At 35.9% G+C, this 21,400-nt stretch overlaps 1 protein-coding gene across 1 annotated transcript in view; it reads left to right on the top strand.

The window, feature by feature from the left end:
• LOC114031850 (carbonic anhydrase 2-like) overlaps window positions 1-21,177 on the top strand; it is a 22,208-nt gene extending 1,031 nt beyond the window's left edge. Inside the window, exons 2-7 of the mRNA XM_027847016.1 lie at window positions 359-556; window positions 11,967-12,085; window positions 15,230-15,322; window positions 18,039-18,101; window positions 18,750-18,905; window positions 20,385-21,177. Of these exons, the coding sequence (XP_027702817.1) occupies window positions 359-556; window positions 11,967-12,085; window positions 15,230-15,322; window positions 18,039-18,101; window positions 18,750-18,905; window positions 20,385-20,510 (755 nt within the window). The 3' untranslated portion in view covers window positions 20,511-21,177. The remainder of the gene's footprint in view (window positions 1-358; window positions 557-11,966; window positions 12,086-15,229; window positions 15,323-18,038; window positions 18,102-18,749; window positions 18,906-20,384) is intronic.
• Window positions 21,178-21,400: the final 223 nt, after the last annotated feature.

The following is a 21,400-nucleotide window of genomic DNA, read 5'->3' as shown; positions in this document are numbered from 1 at the left end:
GAGAGAGAGAGAGAGAGAGAGAGAGAGAGAGAGAGAGAGAGAGAGAGAGAGAGAGAGAGAGTATGAAAACGCTTTGAGATAACATAGATGTTAAATTTTTTTTTAGAGTTGCCTGCAAAAGTGGGCTGTTTCTGCTATCATTACCAAATTAAACAAGTAGTGTCTAATGTCTACAGAAGGCAAAGACTGCAGGTGGCGGATCTACGGATCTGCCTCCCAGTCCCGCTGTCAGCTTAGTCCACCTTGTTCCAGTGACCTGTTGTCTGTTGCACATTCTGTTAAAGGGCTATCCTCTGGTGGGTTTGGCCTTTGTACTTTCTTCTCTTAACAGATACATATGCCTCTTCTCTCACCATAGGGCCAGATAGCTGGTATAAGGCTTTTCCTATTGCCCTTGGAAAACGACAGTCTCCTGTGGAAATTGAGTACTCTAAAACGCAGTATGACGATGCTCTGAAACATTTGGAGTTCTCCTATGACCCTTCTACTGCTAAGAGGATCGTCAACAATGGTCACTCTTTCAACGTTGAGTTTGATGATTCCGCTGATAAATCAGGTCAGTCTCTGGAATGTGCACCCCCTGTAAGAGTAGCTTCAGTTTATAAGAGTAGCTTCAGTTTATAAGAGTAGTGGGGAATAGAGAGAGGCGAGAGTTTCTAATACCTCAGTAGTTTCAATTAAAAAATAAATAAAATCCTAGACAGCTTTAAAAAAAAAACCTGCTGAAAAGTCCCTAGAAGAAAGCTCTTTTACCTTCTCCTAAGGGAAGCCTTTAAACAGTGCCAGCACAGCTCCAGGAAGCCAAAAAGTACTCAATAAATGCTGCTTTATCTGCTGTTTGGTTCATTCTCTTAGTAGTTAGTGCTCTCATTCTTTTTAAATTAGTATGTTTATGTATATTTCTTTACACGTTGTCTCACCCCAGGCTAAACTACTGGAGGGCAGACTGTGTTTTTTTTTGTTGTTGCTTTTGTTTTGTTTTTCTCTTTGGTCTTTGTATATCCAGCGGCTACCAAAGCTAGCTCTGCACATAATAGTGGATTGATAAATACTTGTTGGTTTAGATTGGATACTTGTGATTTCTGGCAATATTTTCCTCCCAAAGTAAAATGGCTAACCCGTATTCTGTCTAAATAACCACAAAATGTAAATTAATGGCATAGTATATATAATGTATAAGATGTATATTTAGAAATATTGGACTTTTTAAAATTCTATAACCTTAGCTAAAGTACATTGAGAACATAATGATAATCTTATTATCAAACCAGCAATGCGAGGAAGATTCTAGAAATTTCAAAATTCTTGGAAACGTTAGCATTTGTCAATATGTCTGGGTTCTGGTGTTGGCTGATAAAAAGTAGCACTACGCCTATCATATGTCCAGATCAGTTGCACCTAACCTAGATATTCTTTATATATGGGAACATACATATTGAATGTTACTGACAAAACAGTTATTGCATTTTCTTTGTAGCAAGATATCTGTTTATAAGAAAGGACTAATTTTAATTTATAATTTGTGTTTCTTATAGTTTCCAAGCATAGAGCAGTGCACAAACATAGGTGCTTAATAAATGTTTGTTTACTCTTGCATTGACAGTTGTACTGCTACTTGGGATATTCTTTCTCTGTCTTCTGTTTCTCCTTCTCCCTCTCTCCCTTCCTCCTTTCTTCCTCCTCCTCCCTCTTCCTCTTCCTCTTCCTTCTCCCTTTTTTCCCTCCCCCTTCCTCCTTTTTTCTCTCCCCCTTCTTTCTTCCTCCTCTCTTTCCTCTCCTCTTTCTTATTCTCCCTCCCTTCCCCCTCCTCTTCATTTTCTCCTTTTTGTAGAAACAGGGAAACAATCCAATTTAGAGACAGTAGCAGCCTTATTTGGCTACTGGCTGATTTAACTTGTCAGTGCCCTATTTTCTTAAGTTCTTTTGTGTGGTCATCTAGCAAATGTTTCAGGAAATAAATTATCTGTGCCTAGAATCATTTTTTTTTTTTTTTTTTAGTGGATGGGGTGGAGAAGGGAAAGGAGAAAGGAGGAAGATTGGGAAAAGATACATTCCCTCCCCACTACCTACCCGATGTGTCCAATGTGTATAGGTACACTTCTAGTGATTTTAGCTAGTACTTCACAGTGTTTGTTTAATGACCAGGCTTTATTTTAGTAGGTATATTTTATATTCAGTAACATTTATAAACCACAGAAAGCTCTTTGAATTATTTAAAAAAAATTTTTTTTTGTTGCAGGATTCTTTAGACATTTTGAATTTAGTTGATTGGTAAATTAGGAATTAAAATTGAGGAATTTTGAATAGAGAAGACTATTTTATTACCAGGTAAAGAATATCTTTGCAGTTAGCATACAATGTGAAAGTCTCTATCAGGGCCAGAGGCCTGGGGAATAGTGCAGATATAGAAAGCAAGTTATGAAACTTCATGATTAAGTTGTCTGGAAATGTTATAGTCTCAAGTATCCTTTTGAGAGAATGTGTCTAAAAAAAAAGTAGCACTGAAATGAGCTCCTATAATGTGAAGCTACTGAGTTTCTCAAAGATATACTTGAATAAGGGCAAGAGATAAGTACAGAAGTGTTTGCTAAAACTATAAAACTTATTGGTTGCCTGATAGAAATGTTACACACACACACACACACACACACACACACACACACAAACACACATCCTGATGCCCCCCACTCCCCATACATATTCATCATGTTTTTTCTATGATATGCTAGAGCATTTTGGTAGGAAGGGCATTCAATTTGGAGCCAGAATTTATGGGTTCAGATTGGGGTTCCGATTCTTACCAGTTATGTGACATTAAAAGCAGGTCATTTTGTTTCTCTGAGCTTTGTACAATGAAGTATTTTGACCATAGTAAAAGCTAGTATTTATATTGCCTCCATTGCTGTACATATTATCTCATTTGATAATCTCTCGATAACCTCTAAGATCTCTTTCAACCACAGATCCTAGGCATATAAATTAATTCCTTACTGTGTTCTTCAAACAGCTGCCAAATGTGAGCATGCCATCAACCTTCTATTAACAGTATATATTGTCTAGTAATCCATATAATACATGTGTAAAGCACACTTTACTGAAAGATGCATGGTCATATTTGGCAGCCACTTGAAGATCAGAGTAGGAAGTTATTTAACTATTCATACACATTTGAATTTTAATGTTGAAAAGTTTGCGTTTGTGTGAGATGTGTTGTGCTGAGCAGTTAAGGAATATCAGGCTTTGGATTGCTCAAATCATTTCCTTATTTTTATTCCCACTCAGCTGGTAAATTAAAAGCATAGATTCCTTTTCTCTATGGAATCAGTAGTTTGGTTAACATTTTACAAATATCCTATTTGATATTGCCCATTTTTCCAAACCTAAGGAAACAAAAATAATGTTTCATAGTAGGTGTTTGCACTTAAACAAGATTTTATAAATTCTGAAATATTTATAATACCAAAGTGAAATGCTTCATTAATATCTTTAATATTTTGTCTACAAATCTAAAAATATAACTTTTATGGTGTCTAGAGTTCAGATGATTTGTCCCCTCATTTTTTTGCCACTGGTCTTTTCCTTTGAACATTTATTCTGTTAATTATTAACTATCCTAGGATTATAGTAAGTTAAAACAGTAAATTTAGTGCACTGCAGTGAAGCCTGGCAAACCTTTCATGCTATTTTTTTTAACCTTTTATACACATTCAGTAAATGTTGGCCACTGAACACTTAAGGACTTCCAGTGTTTGGCGTAGAAGATAAGAGTGCTGGGCTTGGAATTAGGAAGACTAATTAATCTTCCTGAGTTCAAATCCAGCCTCAGACACTTGTTAGCTGTGTGACCCTGGGCAAGACTCTGCTATTTCCTTCTCCAGCTCATTTTACAGATGAGCAACAAAGGCAAACAGGGTTAAGTGACTTGCCCAGAGTCACACAGCTAGCTAGTAAGTGTCTGAGGCCGGATTGGAGCACAAGTTGTCCTGATTCCATCCACTGTGCCACCAAGCTGCCCCCAGCTTTCTGTATACAGTAATGTATAGTCTTATAGAGTTGTCTGGGGGCACTGAGAAGTTAACTGGCTTATCCATGTATCACACAGTTAATATGTATCTGAAGCAACACTTGAATCAAGTTCTTCCTCACTCAAAGACTGACCCTCTTTTCACTGAACCATCTGCTTTTCTCATTTATATAATATATTTAGGGCCCTATGAAAGCACTTAACTTATCAATTGCCTAGGGAACTCTAAGTCTTTAAGTTACAAAAAAAAAAAAAGTTGCTGACACACATTGGTTTCTTACCAGCAGTATGCTACACCAGTGAAATGACAGCTTTTGTAAATAATAATAATAATAATAATAACAATAATAACAATAAATTGATCCAGAGATAACCTCATTGAGTATCTAACGGCATTCATGCTAAAAAGCAATAATAGCTAATAGACATTAGCAGTAAAATCAAGAACATTCTAAGATTATGTATCAGCCATTAAGCCAATGATCTCTGTAAAAATATTATATAACTATAATTTAGAACTCATGAATATTTTTAAATAAATGCAACAGATGTCAGCAAATAGACTATTTTGCTACTTTATAAAGCTAATAATTCAGTAGTAGCAATTAATAGGGTAGCTAGGATCACATTGCTATAAATTGTCCCATTTAGGAAAAATGTCACTAAAACATATACAAGGAAAACCGATAGGTGTATGAGCATCAGAAGCAAAAACAGAAATTGAGGTCTATCGAAGTAAAAGTCAATCATGCCAACAAATGGAGTGGTTTCTTAGATGTGAGGTACACATTGTATGGAACTGACAATCTATCATGTTTTAGGCATAATTCAGAAGGTGGTACTTCTGGAGATCTCTAGGAAATTCCTTTCCCAACAATGGATTATTGCAATGTACTTGGGTAGTAAGGACTGGTGTTGTAAAGATGACATTGCATAGATTCATCTGAATCATAATGAAATTTGCATCTGTCTCTAAGGTTACCTTAAAGATGTCTTTAAATTATTAAAAATAATTCTTTAACCTTTTGTAATTATTTATGTTGTGTGTGTATACCCAAATGGCTTAAAAAATCAGAAAAATATTGCTTTACTTGTATGCTTTTTTGAATGACTAAAAAATGACTTCAAAGTTTTAAAGTAGTTCAATAATTTATTTTGTTTTCACCAGATGACATGACCTTTTTTTATACCGCAACCCATTATAAACATCCCTTTTGTTAAGAGGTTTTTTTTTTTATAATGGTATGTTGACATTTTTAGATTTCCTGTACGTCTTCATTTCCTGCATTTAGGGACTCCACTTCATTTGCTTCATGTTATCTTCTCACTTCATTTTCACAGTAACATTTCAAACTTAGAAAACTTTTCAATCATTCTAATTTTTCGTTATTCTGTAAACATCACATACTGAAACATCAGAGGCTTAAACTAACTGTGAATGAGGGTTGAAACAATACTGAATTCTAATCACTTATTATTGTGGTTTAGCTTGCTATGTTTCATTTTAACTGTGGAATTAATAAGCTTTAATCAGGAGTTCTGGTTAAAACTATTACTCAGTAATCTTATAAACTCCTTTAAAAACAAGTTAATAAAAAATTGTTAATCTAGTTATAATGACTTTAAAAAAAAAACTCTTGAAAATAATTCCACCCAATCTGAGATCTTTTGTTAAAAGTTTGATTTTGAAGGCATTTTGCACACAGTTTATTAATAATGCAAAAACACATTTAAATTTTAAGTCAAGTACTAATCTTATAAAATAATTTTGTCCACATTGTTGGGTCAAAATGTAGATTTCTCTTAGTCTAATTTGGAATGCCTTTGCCTAGAAACTTTAATTATTTTAGCCAGGTAACCTGCATTTTTCAAGGGGAAAAGAAAAAAAATAAATTAAGCAATTTTTACAGTAGTCATTATAAAGAGACCATTTTCTGCTACTTAAATCGGGCACTAATAGTGAATGTACCAAGTTAACATTGTACACTCCTAAACTTGTTCTGAATTGTTAATTGTTTCCTTCCAAATATCTCATTGAATCATTCAGCCTTAATAAGGAAAAAAAAAAAGGTTCTGGAATACCTGAAACATGAGCTACAAACATTAATATGGGGCACATAGTACTACACAGTAATTTGTATCATTAATTATAGTGCCCTAACCATATGGTTCATTATGCCCATATCAAAGATTTTATACCTGTATATAACAACAGCCTATTTAAATTATGATCATTTGTTGTTGTTTTTTAAAATTATGATTGTTCTCCTTGTAGTAAGATTGATAGGCTAATGACTCACTGCTATAAAGAATTCAGTTCAATTCATTAACATATTTTTTATTTTGTTATTTTTACTTTTCAAATAAGTGTTTTTTAAAAATTATTCTGTTCCTCCCACTCCCTATCTTGAGTGATGCAATATACACACACACACACACACACACACACAGATATATTTACATAGTGGCAAAACAAAACCCCACATTAACCACATAAACCCCACATTAGTCACACTTGCATATACATATACATATACATACACACACATATCACTTTTTCCATTCTGTCCAGAGGTGAGTGGTATTCCATATACATATGTTAAGCACCTTACTACTATACAGCGCCATACCCATAATGTCAAAGATGTATCTATGCCAAATACTAGTCTGTCTTCTTGTTCTTATCTGGTAGGACACTTAAAACAGGACTTCTGTTTTGACATTTTCATTTTTACAGAGTTGCCCTTACTATACAGAAAACATTTCCTGTTGCTTTTTATACTGATTCTTAAAGATTGCTGCCCAAATACAAAACAATAGCCTATCGTTTTTGGTAAATAATTTAAATACAACTTTCTGTTTTTCATATTATTGCCCATTTGTTTAGCAAGCCACAATCCCCTTCATTAACATTTTTTTTATTAACGATTCACAAAGATGTTTTCTTGGAGTGTTGGATTTGATGGACAATTAACATTCGCTAACTATAATCTGTTAGAACCCCCTCTCCCCATACATGCTCCCCATAGAGGGGGCGGCTCGGTGGCACAGTGGATAGAGCACCAGCCCTGGAGTCAGGAGGACCTGAGTTCAAATTCACCCTCAGACACAACCCTTACTATCTGTGTGATCCTGGGCAAGTCACTTAACCCCAATTGCCTCGCCCCCTCCCCCAAAACATGTGCACAGGCTTGTGGAGGATTGATCTAATGGAAATGGAGAACTAACTCTAAGGTAAACTGAACCATACTTTGAACAGATATTAGAAAGACAACAGCATTACTCCTACAGGCTATGTGTGTACTTGCCTCTATGTTGGCATCTATAGAGAAAATAAAACGAAATTCAGCTCAGCCCTTTTGGGCTTTTTGGTTATAATAATAATGGCTTGCTCTCTCTCTCTTTTTTTAAACCAATTTCACTTTTAGAATTTTATTTGATTAATTTATATAGGTAAATGGGTATTAGATTCAAAACTGGAAGAGACCTTAGTTGGAGGTAATTTTTATTTCGATTTCCTCGTTTTAAAGATGAGGAAACCGAGGTGCACAGAGGCTAAAGGGATTTATCCACAGTTATTAGTAGAGCTCAGATTTGAGCCTGAATTCTTTTAGTCTAAATTCAGTGCTCTTCTGCCATATCATTCCTTAGAAATTAAAATTAAATAATAACCTAATAAGCATGATGAAAACCAAATTTTATTTACAAAGGCCTTTTGGCCTCAGTGTATTTTCTGTTAATTTCTTATGATTTCCTTAACCACAATTGCCTAAAAACTAAAAAAAAAAGCAAAAAATTTCTTATGATTTCATTGGCTTTATTATTTAAAACAGAAAATTTGTTCTATCTACAGAATGCAATTAGTACATTCTATGTATTTTTAAATTGATATGTATATATACTCAGAAATCTTATCGATGAATTCCCTAAACCAGAAATTCTTTTTTTTTCCTCTGAAAATTTTTTCTCACCTTCTTGTATGTTTCATATGTACCTGAATGTATTTGTTCTTCATAGGTACCAGAAAACTGGAGGAAAAACATGCAGGGAAACAAACAAAACTTTGTTTATGTTTCACTTTTTGTTTGACAGCCTATTTTTTTTTTTTTTTTAGAATTCTGACACTAAACTAGTCAGACATTTGTACTGTTGGTATGTAATACCTATAATTTCCTTATATATTATCTACTACACTAGACCTTTTATATGTATGAATTACTCAGCAATATGTTTTCTTGGTCTTCCTGAGTACTTCCAATGGGCAGTATACCTGAATGTCAACCTTAGGTCAGCTGGAGCTTTTGGTGCTGATGTTCTCATTTGCATTGTTTTCAGATGTCTCATTCCTTTGTAAAGTAGAAAGTCATATCCTCTTTTCTACATCTAGGGAGCTCATTTGTTTATATTGCGATCTTGATTTTGGGGTTGTTACTAGTCCCCTTAGATTTTATTTTTAAATAGAGTCTCTTTATCTTTCCTCTCCTCTCTCCCCAGGAAAATTTTCTTCTCTGAAATGACAAGAGTTTAGAAAATGTTCATTAAGAGGCCAGAATGGTATTTTTTGGTCTTAAAAACGAACAAACATGTGCTTTGTGCTCAGTTGCCTTTAACCCAAATACCCTTTTCTCTTTTTTAAACAAAAGGACCTGCAGAACTTTTAAGTGAGTTTGAGCATTTATGTTAATTTACCTTTGGAAGAATTCATGGTATACTTTGGCTACCCAGGCTGCTGTTAATTCGGCTCCAAGCTTAAAAAGTTTCTAAGAAACAATTAATTGGAATAAAAAGCAGAAGTGCAGGTTCTTGCACCAATTAAATTATAAGCATTTGTTTGTGGGTCTTTCTTAGTTGCATAAAAGTCTTTAAGGCAGGAGAGAATTTTCTAACCCAGAGCAACTTGTTCTGAAAATGATTCCTGGTTACAATAGATAAGCACAGAAAAAGTGTTTAAATATTAAACCTGATTGATTTAGAATATTAATGTAGTCAACTCTGAATTGATATTCACTACTTTTTAATTTACTGGGTTTTTTAAAACACAAAATGAATGGACAAGGATTTGAAAATCACACACAAAAAAAAGGTTAAAAAACCCCCTGTAATTAGGGTTATTCAATTTAGAATCCACAGGATTCATCCAAAGGGGAAAATAAGCCTTAGATGAATTAAAGAAGAATGATTGAGCCAGTTTCTTGACATGATCTTATTTAATTCATTTTGACATGTCAGTCTGCCATCCAAGTATGTTAGTTTCATGGGGGTAACATAAGGATATTTATAAACAGAATTCCCGTATAATGACCATTATAATCCATTAGTTTAAAAGCAAATAGATTATTATATTTTATATTTCAGAAAGCTAACTTTTAAGTCATTTAAAAACTACATTGAATTTTATGAAAGAATTGTATTTTGGTTTTGTTTTTAGTTTGAAGAATAGCTGATGCTTAAATATAGGCTTATTGTCTCCTTTATAGGCCAATCCTATTATAACAGTTTTTTTGTTTGTAGTTCTTTTGTTTGGAGAGATACTATTTGAACAGAATATATCAAAATCCATGTTTATAGAGAGCCATGTTAAACCCAACTGTGTCAGGATACTTTTTTTTCCTCAATGGACAAAAGGGCTGGGATTGTCAGAATTGGTGATTTCATTCTTATAGGATTTTACCATCGTAAAAACTTCCTCTACTTCACAATGACAATTTTCCCATTTAGAGAGTGGCTTGGGGGGCACTAAGAAGGTCTATCATTCTAGATCATGCATCTAGTAGGAGATCAGGGGATCTATGGCATCTTTGACATTATGGATATGGTGCTGTATAGTAGTAAGGTGCTTAACATTATGGGGGTTTCTAACAGATTTCTTAAGGAGATCAGACTTGAGCCCAGGACTGGCTGACTCCTACGCTAGGATGGAGTTCAACTCTTCCTTCAGTCAACTAACATTTATTAAGTACCTACTACAGCCTGATGGGTGCTAATTCCTGGGGATACAAAGAAAAGCAAAAGACCCTTCAAACTTTGTCATCTAATAATAATGATAATTTACCTAATAATATATAATTGACAGCTAACTGATAGTTGCTCCCAGAACAATGAGGCATTGAATAAATTTTGACATGGGAGAGAATGAAGAAAGAGGATGATGTGAGATGTGAACTTAGGTCTTCCTCCTAAGTTGAGGACCAGAAAGAGAGCCCTGAGAACCTTGAGGCCTAGATGTTAGGAGGAAGAGGGTTGGCAGAGAAGGCTTGGCTAGGAGAGGTGGGAGGGCTTAGGGGACAAAATTATATCTACTTAACCATTTAGCTTTGGGCTGGCCCTGTTTTGATATATACTCAGAGACTCCATTCAGTTCCTTAAAATCCCTATGCATGCTCCTTCCCTCTGGTCAGAGAAAAGACTTCTCTATTTCTCCCTTAGGCCAATCCCTCCCTACCAGTCCTCCAGATCAAATTTCCTTACTCTTTCTCAAGGACCTTCTTCCTCCAAGAGGAGATTCCTCTTTTGTATTTCCAATCTTATTACACTGGCTCTTTCAATACCAAACATGTGTAGGTTTCCCTAATCCAAATTAGTTTCCTTTTAATCTTCCTTTTAATCTGGAAAAAAACATCTATCCTGTGTTTCCACCTCTGTGCCATCTTTTCAACCCCTTGCAGTGAGGCTTCTTTTCTAATTATTTGATGGAAACTCCTTTTTGAAGTGTCTCTGATGAGACATTTTTGATCATGAGAAATGACATAATATTTGTAAAGCACTTAGCACAGTGCTGGGCCCACAGTAGGTGCTTAATAAATGTGTATTCCCTTCCCTCCCTCCCAGTGACCTTCCTAACTGCCAAATTCAGTGGCATTTTTTCAGTCCTTATCTTCCCCTACCTCTCTGCAGCTGGACATTGGATTTTCCCTTAGTTTCAGATGCATACTTTCCTGGTTTTCCTTCTTCCTCTAACTGCTTTCTCTGTCTCCTTTGCTGACTTTGTCCTCTTCTGGACCCTTTAAAAAAAGATCCTCTTCTCTTACCTCTCTACCAGATCTCCTTTGGCAATCTTATTTACCCTGGAGGCTTCAACTCCTTATTAGCTCTATTCTGTGGATTACAAATCTTTATCTCAAGAAATTACCTCTCTTCAGTTCTCCAGACCCACTTTTCAATTGCCTCTAGGATATTTTTCAAAGAATCTCTTTACCTGGGCCTTACTTTCTTTTTTTCCTCTGGGAAATTATGTAAACTAAAACATGCTATCTTTTGTTTTGAAATACTTCACTTTGTGAGCCTTATTCTTAACAAGTATAACTGAAGTAAAGAGATGAGCTGTGCACCTGTCTAAACTGACCAAAATAGGCAAAGATAAATAAAAAACAAAAGAAAACAAAAATCAGAATGGGTGAATGCAAAATTAGTGTAACTGACTTGGCTTATATAGGTGTGTGTATACATATTATATATGTATATATATATATATATGTTTATATTAGTTATAACAATAAAGTGGGGGAAAACTTGGTCAACTAGCTCCATTTTTATTTTGTGGCTGTTTTTAGGCAATTGGGGTTAAGTGACTTGCCCAGGGTCACACAGCTAGTAAGTGTCAAGTGTTTGGTCTGAGGCTGGCTTTGCACTCAGGTCCTCCTGACTTCAGGGCTGGTGCTCTATCCACTGTGCCACCTAGCTGCCCCTAGCTCCATTTTTAGTACAGGCTAAATTAAATATTATTGTATGAGTTGTGCCTTTAAGTATCCTATATAAAAGCATTTTGAATGATTTCTTTTTTTTTTTAAACCAAGCATTAATTCAGCATAGCAGAACAAATCTGAGTGAATTTCTTGTTCACTGAGTAGAAGCATTACTAACAAAGTAAGCCTTGCACTCTAACTCCGGTCTGGACATGGGAAATTTTTATTATGGACAGTAACATGATTTCTTTGAATTTCAGTGCTAAATGGAGGACCCCTGATGGGGAACTACCGGTTGGTCCAATTTCATTTTCACTGGGGCTCCAGCGAGAGCCAGGGCTCCGAGCATGTTTTGGATGGGAAGAAATATGCAGCTGAGGTAGGAAAGTCTTTTTTTTCTTTTAATCAATGCATATTCTCAGGAAATGACTCTAAACATTTTTATTAAAAAAATTTAAACTTCCATACTTGAGTGCATCCATGATTTCCTTGCTATATGTACTGGGTCCAGTGGGTCATGCTGAAAGCCATTTGTGCTTTCTCCACCCGTATTGCTCTTGTTGGTGTTCTCTTGTGAATTATCTGTCCAAATCTACCAAATGTTATGGGGAATTGGAGGATGGAAGGGGATGGAAAATTCCTCTAAATCTTTTGACACTATGGAGGAAGCGGTGCAACACCCACTGTCCATCTGTGTTTATTATCCTTCATTCTCACTACATGACTAGTTCACTTAATTTCATAAATTATTCCAACCACCCTTTCCAAATCTTCTCTTACAAAAGACGTTCACATTAGAAGAGTGAGACTTCTTTTTTATTATCAAATAAACAAACAAAGTTTGTGACGTCTCAATGAGAAACTATAGTATTTTTAATTACATCACAAAGGTTGGGTTAGCTGGATTGAAGCAGCCAGACGCACAGCGCAGAAGGGCTACACTTAGAGTGCGGATGACCTGAGTCCGAATCTTGCCTCAGATGTGACGATTAAAAAATTCTGAGAAATTCACCCAAATTTCTGGGTGAATTAAAATCAGTTTTGACCACATCTAGAAAATAGTCAACTAAAACAGGATCGTTGTCCCCTCAGTAGCCAAAGTGACCCAACCTCTTGAACCTTTGATATTTATAAAGTCTTTTGAAAAAGGGGTGCACCTGAGGGTGAAAACAACTCTGATTGGTCAACGAGACAATGAATATTATAATGGGAAGTGGGCTATATTAAAATGAGGGTCTTTGGGCTTTGTGACTTGGGTCATCCAAATCTTGACTGAAGGAGACATCAATTTCCATATCACCTGCCTGACAAAAGGGAGAATCAACACTTCCCAGACCTGTCTGGGCAAACACAATGAGCAGGAACGCACCTATTAGCCTAAAATTAAGAGTTTCTTTTATTGTCTGATTAGATCTTGGCTTGGGTAAATCCTACACTGGATCCCATTTCTGGCTGAGGAAGTAGAAAAGGGGAAAAACCTTGGTTCTAATTCAATAATTAGTTATTAAATATAAAAGAGAAATACTAATTTCTCACACATTCACTATCTGTGATTCTGAGAGGTCACAATTCCTCTTAACCTAAAATTCCTGATCTATAAAATAGGGGTAAAATGCCACCCATTCCACAGGTAAAGCACCATATAAACTCTGACTATTATTGGCAACTAGATGACTTGGGTTTGAATTGTTGCTTTGGTATTTACTATCTCTGTGACCATGGGCAAGTATGCTGATCCCTCTGGGTCTTCATTTCCTCATCTATAAAAGGAAGGGGGTTTGTCTTTCAGATATCTTGAACTGGATGTCTAAGAGTCATCTTAAATTCGACATGTCCAAGACTGAATGCATTATCTTTCCTTCTAAACCAGACCTGCACAACATATGGCCCTCGGATTGCTTGGCTAGCCAAAGCAGCCTGTGAAAAATATAGGGTAGCCACTGAGTACTGAATCCTGTTTGTCACCTGACCTGTGGCAACCAACCATCGTCAATCTGTCTCTGGTCTAACCTATCTGGGCCCTAAGAAGTTTAGCCTATTTTAATTTTGGCCCCTACTTACTGCCAAAGCTGTGCAGGTCTGTTCTAAACCCTCCTCACCTACCACTACCCTATTACTACAGAGGGCAGCACCATCCTCCCAGGCCCTCAGGATTACAACCTGGGAATTATCCTGTACTCTTCACTCTTTCTCACTCCCAAATCCACTCTGTTTCCAAGGCCTGTTGATTTTACTTTTGTAACATCTCTTAAATGCGTCCCTATGTCTCCTCTGATACTGCCACCACTTTTGTGCAGGTCTTCATCACCTCACTCCAGGACTACTTTATTGGCTGCTGCTGGGTCTCTGTGCCTCAAGTCTCTCCCAACTCTAATCCACCTTCCAGTCAGTCACTAAAGTGCTTTCCCCAAAGAACAGGTGTGACTATGTCACCTTCCTACACAATAAATCCAGTGGCTCCCTATTGCCTCCAGGATCAACTCTATGAAATTCTGTTTGGCATTCAGAGTCTTTCATAACCTGGCTAATTTTCATAGACTTTACTCATTGACAAATACTCTTCTCTCTAGTGACACTGGCCTTCTGGCTGTTTCATAAACAAGACACTCTATCTTTCAGCTCTGGGTTGTCCCCAGTGTCTAAAATACTCTTCTTCCTTTACTCCTCCCTACCTTCCTATAAGTCCTAACTAAAATCCCTTCTTTCACTGGAAGTTTTCTCTAACCCCTCTTAATTCTAGTGCCTTCCTTCTGTTAATTTTTTCCTATTTATACTAAATATTATATGCGTTATATAAATATTTGCATATTGTCTCCCTCATTAGATTGTAAGCTCCTTAAGGGCAGGGGCTTGTCTCTTACATCTCTAGCACTTAGCACATAGTAGGATTTAATAAATGTTTATTGATTGATTGATTAAATGTTCTTTCTAACTCTTACCTTCTATAACTCTATGATTTCCAAAGAGAAATAAATAATCTAATTTACATCCAAAGTGTTTTGATTTTCTCTTCATTATTACTGTTGATAAAATTTATTTTTGTAAAAGAGTGAAAAATTAGGTGTATATAAGTCCTTTTCTTGTTCTCTAAATTGTTTGTGTCCTCCTCCTTGGAATTACTTTGTATTTACTTAGCCTATATTTTAAATTAAATTATCTGTATAAATGTTAACTATTCTCCCCCCTCTCTCCTCTCCTATATTACCTGTGTTCTATGTGGGCAAGAACTGTTGAGTTTTTTTCTTTGAATTCCCAGTGCCTAATATAGGGCTTGGCACTTAATAGGTCCTGTTAAATCAGGTATTATTAAATGCTTATTGAGTAAATGAATGAATTGCCCAATGACAACAAAGAACATAGTTTAATAGGTATAAGTATCCATTATCTGCACCATTCCTTTCTTTAAATATTACTTTACATATAGCCTAAAAGTACTATCATAAAGAAAGATGCTATTGAATAGGATCACCTTGAGCATTAATTTTGCTAACTCTTATGCTTTTGTGTCCTTTGATGGTTCTAGCTTCATTTGGTTCATTGGAATACAAAGTATGAGAGTTTCAAGGTTGCTGTGACCAAGGATGATGGACTGGCTGTCGTTGGGATCTTTTTAGAGGTTAGTTTCTTTGTCTAATATTCTTGAAATATATTGAATCATACGTAGTGTAAGGGAGTCCTCCCCCAATCCACACTACCTCATGTAAGCAACATTTAATGAAATGTTAGAAAATGCCTTAAATGTTAAAAGCTATTGTGACTGATTATTTCCTTCAAATACTTCAAAAGATCTATGATTTCATTAATGTGAGTACTCCCTCTATTGAGATGGATTACAACCTGTCCCCCCTGCCTTAGTAGATGATCTTCACAAGTTGCTGTGGCTGGAGGCCAATACTGATGATAAACCATTCCTAGCAGTAGCATACAATAGTGGAAAGAACACTGAACTTGGAATATGAAGACCTGAGTGTGAATTAAGGCTCTGCCATGTACTAATTTTTTTTAAATCTGCAAGTCAGACCCTCAGTTTCATTATCAGTATGATGGGTGCTAGAATATATATTCTACAATGGATGCTATACAATATATTATCTATATTATCTACCTTACAAAACTGTCTTGAAGAAAGTGCTTTTTAAACATCAAAATTTTTTGTAAATGTGAATTATAATTATTAGCCAAGTTAGTCCTCAAATAACATATCTATTACTGGGCCTAACTGAAGCCTTTCTGAAATCTGTCACTATCCTTCCAGTTCCCCAGGCTTACAATTCAGATATCATCCTCAATCTCTCACTGTCTCTCACTCCTCATAACCAATTTGTTACCAAGGCCTGTTCAACTCTCAGATATGTCCTCTTCTCTCCTCTGATGTGGCTGCCATCCTGGTATAGGCTTTTATCACTTCACCCTTGGACTATTGCAATAGCCTGCTGGTCTATGTGCCAGATTTCTCTTCCCTGCTCCAATCCCTTCTCCATTCAGCTGCCAAAGAGATTTTCCAAAAGTATATGTCTGACTGTGGCCCCCTCCCCCCTTAATAAACTCCAGTGACTCCCTTATCACCTTCTCTATTGAATATAAAATCCTCTTTGGCATTTAAAGCCCTTCTCAATCTGCCCCCTTCTCCGGTCTCACCTCTTCACTCTTCTTATACCTTGATCTCCTCACCATGTATTCAATCAATGATACTGGCCTCCTTGCTATTCCATGAACAGGGCCTTCCATCTCTTCATTCTGGTTATTTTCTCTGGCTGTCTCCCATGCCTGGAATGATCTCCCTTCTCCTCCTTCCCTTTCTATTTTTTTTTAAAGAATGTTGTTTATTTACTTCTCAATTACGTGTAAAACAATTTCTAACATTCATTTTTTATCATTTTTCAGTTCCAAATTCCCCCCCTTCATCCTTCCCTTTCCTTCCCCCTCCTTAAGAAACCAAGCACTTTGATATAGATTATACTTATGCAGTCATGGAAAACATAGTTCCATATTACATCTTCTCTCTCTTCAACTATACCTTTTTTGGATTCCTTGACTTCCTTCAAGTTCCGACTAAAATTCCATCTTCTACTGGAAGCCTTTCCCAATCCTCCAATTCTAGTGCCTTCCCTCTGTTAATTAATTCCTGTTAATCTTGTTAATAGTTTGTACATATTTGTCTACCTGTTTTCTCCCCCATTGGATTGTGAGCTCCTTGAGGGCAGGGACTGTCATTTGCCTCTTTTTGTAACCTTGATGCTTAGCACAGAACTTAGCATATAGTAAGTGCTTAATAAGTGTTTACTGACTGATTTAGTCTCCATGTGCTTAGGGAAAACTTGTTCTACCTAGGCATAGCCTTCAAAAATTCAGTGTCACCTCCACAGCATGATGCATCAGAATAGGACTTTAATGGAAAGGAAATAAGTCCACAAGTGAGAAAACCTTTTGCCCTCTTCCCAGATCCTTTTTAATATCTGAATTTATGATCGGATCCAGGATTGCCCTTGGATTCAGCATTTTCTACATGAGAAGTTAGAGTTGAGAGGTTATCTACCACTCTTTCCAGAGGTCACACCCATGGAGTAAGTTGTAGATCTTCTCATTCAAATACAGTTCTTCCACTGTCATTTCCTGCTTGTATTCTATCAGGACTTTAAGTGTAAATTCTCTTGATAATTATGCAATTAAGACTTTAAAATAGTAGTTATGCCATGGAATCCCTCTTTCTTTTTTTGCTGATGTTTAGAATCATGAAGCTGGCTTCAGTGCTATAGAGGATAGGAAACTTGGGCTTAGAGCCAGGAAAACCTGGGTTCAATTCCTCCTTCTGCCAAGCACTGACTCTGGGACAAAGGGCAAATCACATAACCTGTCCCAGTACTCTTGGCATCTCTCTAAGACTTGCAGAGATGGAGCTGACCTACATTGGTAAGAGGGAGTTTTCTCATCTGCGACAGCAATCACAGGTCTCTTCTCTCACCCTAGTGGTGTTGCACCCCCCACCCCCAACCCCAGTTATCTTCTTTAGGTCCAAACAGTCCAAAATGTAGAAAAAGTTTCATCAAGGTCACAGGATAATTTCATTAGTATATGCCATCAAAGTGGACAATTCAGGATGGAAAGTAAATTCTCAAATTTAATCACATAATTGGACAATCTCTATTTCACTCTGGGCTATCTAAACACAGGCCACAGTTATTTGCTCATAAAAGGCAACAAGAAACTCCTGTTAAAACAATCAGGTCGGATGTTCTAGGAATCTAATTTTTTTTCCCCTATTACATTGGTCTGGCAAGTTGAAGCTGGAATCGTACAAACCATAGTCTCTTGTTGTATATATCATATTACAGATGGGAACCGCTCACCCAGGACTTCAAAAAGTTGTTGATGTTCTGAGTAAAATTCAAACAAAGGTAAGATGATGTCTTTTGGTGTGACATTGATATTTGTTGGTACCCCATTAGATTTTTTTTCTGCCCCATCTAGTTTCAGAAAAATCCCCAAATTACTCATCTTATTTGTTTTAGATATAACATGCAGGGTTTTGATCAGTTAAAATAAAGGTACAGACTTTGCTTAAAAACTTCAATTCCCAACATTCAGTGACCAACTTTCCTTTATCTCAAGATTCCAGTGTGATTCTAATCCATGAAAGGAATGAATAAGAATTTAGATTTCCCAGCCACCACTGTGATTTGTTCTGGCTTGATATTGCCTTTAAAGACATACATAACTGTTTCCCTCCCTACGTTTAAGTCCCTATGTTTAAGTCTCCTATGTTTAAGTGTCTTAAGGGTTGGTACTGGATAATGCCTATTTGATGACCCAGTGGAAAAGATAATAGGTTATTTTAGAGGATAAGATATGAAATAGACATCTCAAATAAAAATCATGCTTTCTAAATCAAATCAGCCCATATTTTCAAATACTGTTTATTTTCTTTATGTTTTTCAGTAAATATGGACCCTCCCTTAATGAGCATCATTGCTAGAGGAGAGATCTGTATCTATGAATATGCTCTTTCTATGATATTTTAAATATTTTGTTTTCTTTTGTTTAAGGGTGAAGAGTCAACTTTCACTGATTTTGACCCAACTTGTCTTCTTCCTGAGTCCTTGGAATTTTACACTTATCAGGGCTCACTGACTACTCCTCCTCTCTTGGAATGTGTGACCTGGATTGTCGTAACAAAGCCCATCAGTGTGAGCCGGGAACAGGTATGTTTCTTATTGATAGATCTGCTTATATCAGGCAAGTTAACTGCAGTTTTATTGATAAACAATAAACAGTGCTCCTTGAATGCTTTGTGAAAACATGGAGAGCTTAGAAAAATATTTACACTCTAAACTTGTGTCAAACTAATGGAATAATACCAAGATGGTATAACAGTAACTCACCTAAGTTCTATATAATTTATGCCCTGGTTGCTTTTTCTCTTGTATCGAAGAAATTTTTATGACTTTCCAGGGGCTACCAATATGAAATTCATCATAGTTGATGTTATTGTGGAAGGATGTTATCCACAATGAGGAAGGACTTGGGCTGGGGAAGGTGCAAATCTCAGGAGCGCTGTCTTCAGAGCAAAAGTAGTCCTTCCATTGCCCTAGCCCCTGTTTTGATGGATTTTATACCTTGGAAAATAAGGTGAAAAATGGGAAATTTTTGATAAAGAATGGTGATAGCTGAGGAAGCCCTCTGTTTAGATATACCTTTTTTGTGGCAGATATTAGTGATCAGTGAACTGAAGCCAATTAAGATGCGAACCCCAAATAGTCACTGTCAATTTCAGAAACCCATGCTTCAAACATAAAGCTAGACTAGACCTAATCACAGCCACCTTGTGGAATGAAAGCTGTGACTTGTCTGAACTCACCAAAAAATGATTTTTAGTTTAGACCTAGCTCTTTCATGCTTCTCAGTTAGCAGCAGCATTTGAAAGTACATACTAGACTTTTAATTTATGGAATAAAACAAGCACTTTGTATAACTATAAAAAAGATGATTGCACATGAAACTGCAAATCTATTATGTACACTTGCTGTTCCTTTTAAATACATAATAAAGTTATAATGTAATTTTTTTTCCTTTTCCCACTCCCCTACGCTAGAGACAGCTACCATTAGACACAAATATGTGTATACATATATATGTAAAATCATCCCATATATACGTCTATTTATTAGTTCTTTATTGGGTTGCAGATAGCATCTTCCTTTATATGTCCTTTGTAGTTAATTTGGGTATTTATAATAGTCAAAATAACTTATTTGCTCAAAGTTGTTCTTAAAACAATATTGCTGTTACTGTATACAATGTTTGCTTGGTTCTGCTCATTTTGCTCTTCATGCAAGTCTATCCATATTTTTCTAAGATCGTTAGTTCATCATTTCTTATAGCACAATAGTATTCCATCACAATCATATACCACAACCCAAAAGTTTCACAGTTTCTTATAAAAGTGTTTTTATTGCTCTTTGATTAAGTCCACAATATAAAATTTTAAAAATAAAATATTTATTAAGTAGCTACTAAGTACAGGGCACCCTGCTAGGTACTGGGGATTGTGCAATTACTGGCAAAGGTTTTGAAGCCTGTGGAAATTGGAGCCTCCAGTTATGGCAGCCCAGTTTATGTTTGAGTTATATAATGAGTGCCTTGCTGAAAATTAATATGGATGCTTTCTTTTTGTTTTCCAGATGGCTAAATTCTACAGCCTTTATTTTACTTCTGCTGGTGAAAGTCCTGCAAAACACATGGTGGGCAACTGGCGTCCCGTTCAGCCTCTCTCTGGCAGGACAATTAGAAGATCTTTCAATTCTTGATGTCTGAGGGCAATGACTCTCTAGTTAAGCACAATACCAGTCTGTACACTGGCAGCATCTCCACTAGTCTCAGTCCTTTTGTTTTTGTACTGGATATTATTTCTCATAAAACGTAAAAAAGTTGTAGAGCAACTTAAAATGTTCTTAATGTGTGAACCCAATAACCTACAAGTGCAAACCCATGTGCAATGCTTGGCAAAGTGACATTGACCTGGTGCTTTGGTGATAGCAATGCTTTTTCTGTGACAAGGAACCAATGATAAGGAATAGTAGAATTGCTCCTTCCTTCCCATGTAATAGGGCACATGAGTGAATAGAACTATAAACCCTAGAGCAAAGCAGAAAAGTTGAAGACAAACCTCCAACAAGTGATTAAATTGCATCAATATAAAAGTGTAAGAAGGCAGAATTAATAATAGTAATTCCAAGAAGTTACATTTAAGATATTGATATATGATTTTTAAAAATTCTTACATGTTTGTAGCCATGTAATCTTTAAACAGGGATGATGTTTTTGTGAATTTTGAATTAAGTATTATCTATAAAAACATTTTAATTATAGCTATAATACAGATTATATTTCCATTCAGAGAACATATATCATAACTTAAAGAAAAATTAATATTGTATTTTAGATATATGTTGGATAATAAAATAGATAATTATATTTTGGCTCATAGTCTTCTTTATGCTCTGGGCAGATGGGTAAAAAAGGAGAAATTTTTATTTTCCTCTGCAACTTATGTGTTATAATAAGAAAAATTGTTTATATGACACACTAAGAACTAGAAGTATTATCCCTGAGTGGAAGCACAAAAAAAAATCACAGAAAAAGAAGAGCTGATTATGATGAAAGCAGCAGGGGGATAAGGAGAACCCAAATATCTTTA

This window comes from Vombatus ursinus, unplaced genomic scaffold (assembly GCF_900497805.2).
Source record: "Vombatus ursinus unplaced genomic scaffold, bare-nosed wombat genome assembly UNPS02015255.1, whole genome shotgun sequence".
Lineage (NCBI taxonomy): Eukaryota > Metazoa > Chordata > Mammalia > Diprotodontia > Vombatidae > Vombatus > Vombatus ursinus.
The sequence above is the reverse complement of the archived record's forward strand: the minus strand, read 5'-3'. Positions and strand labels throughout refer to the sequence as shown.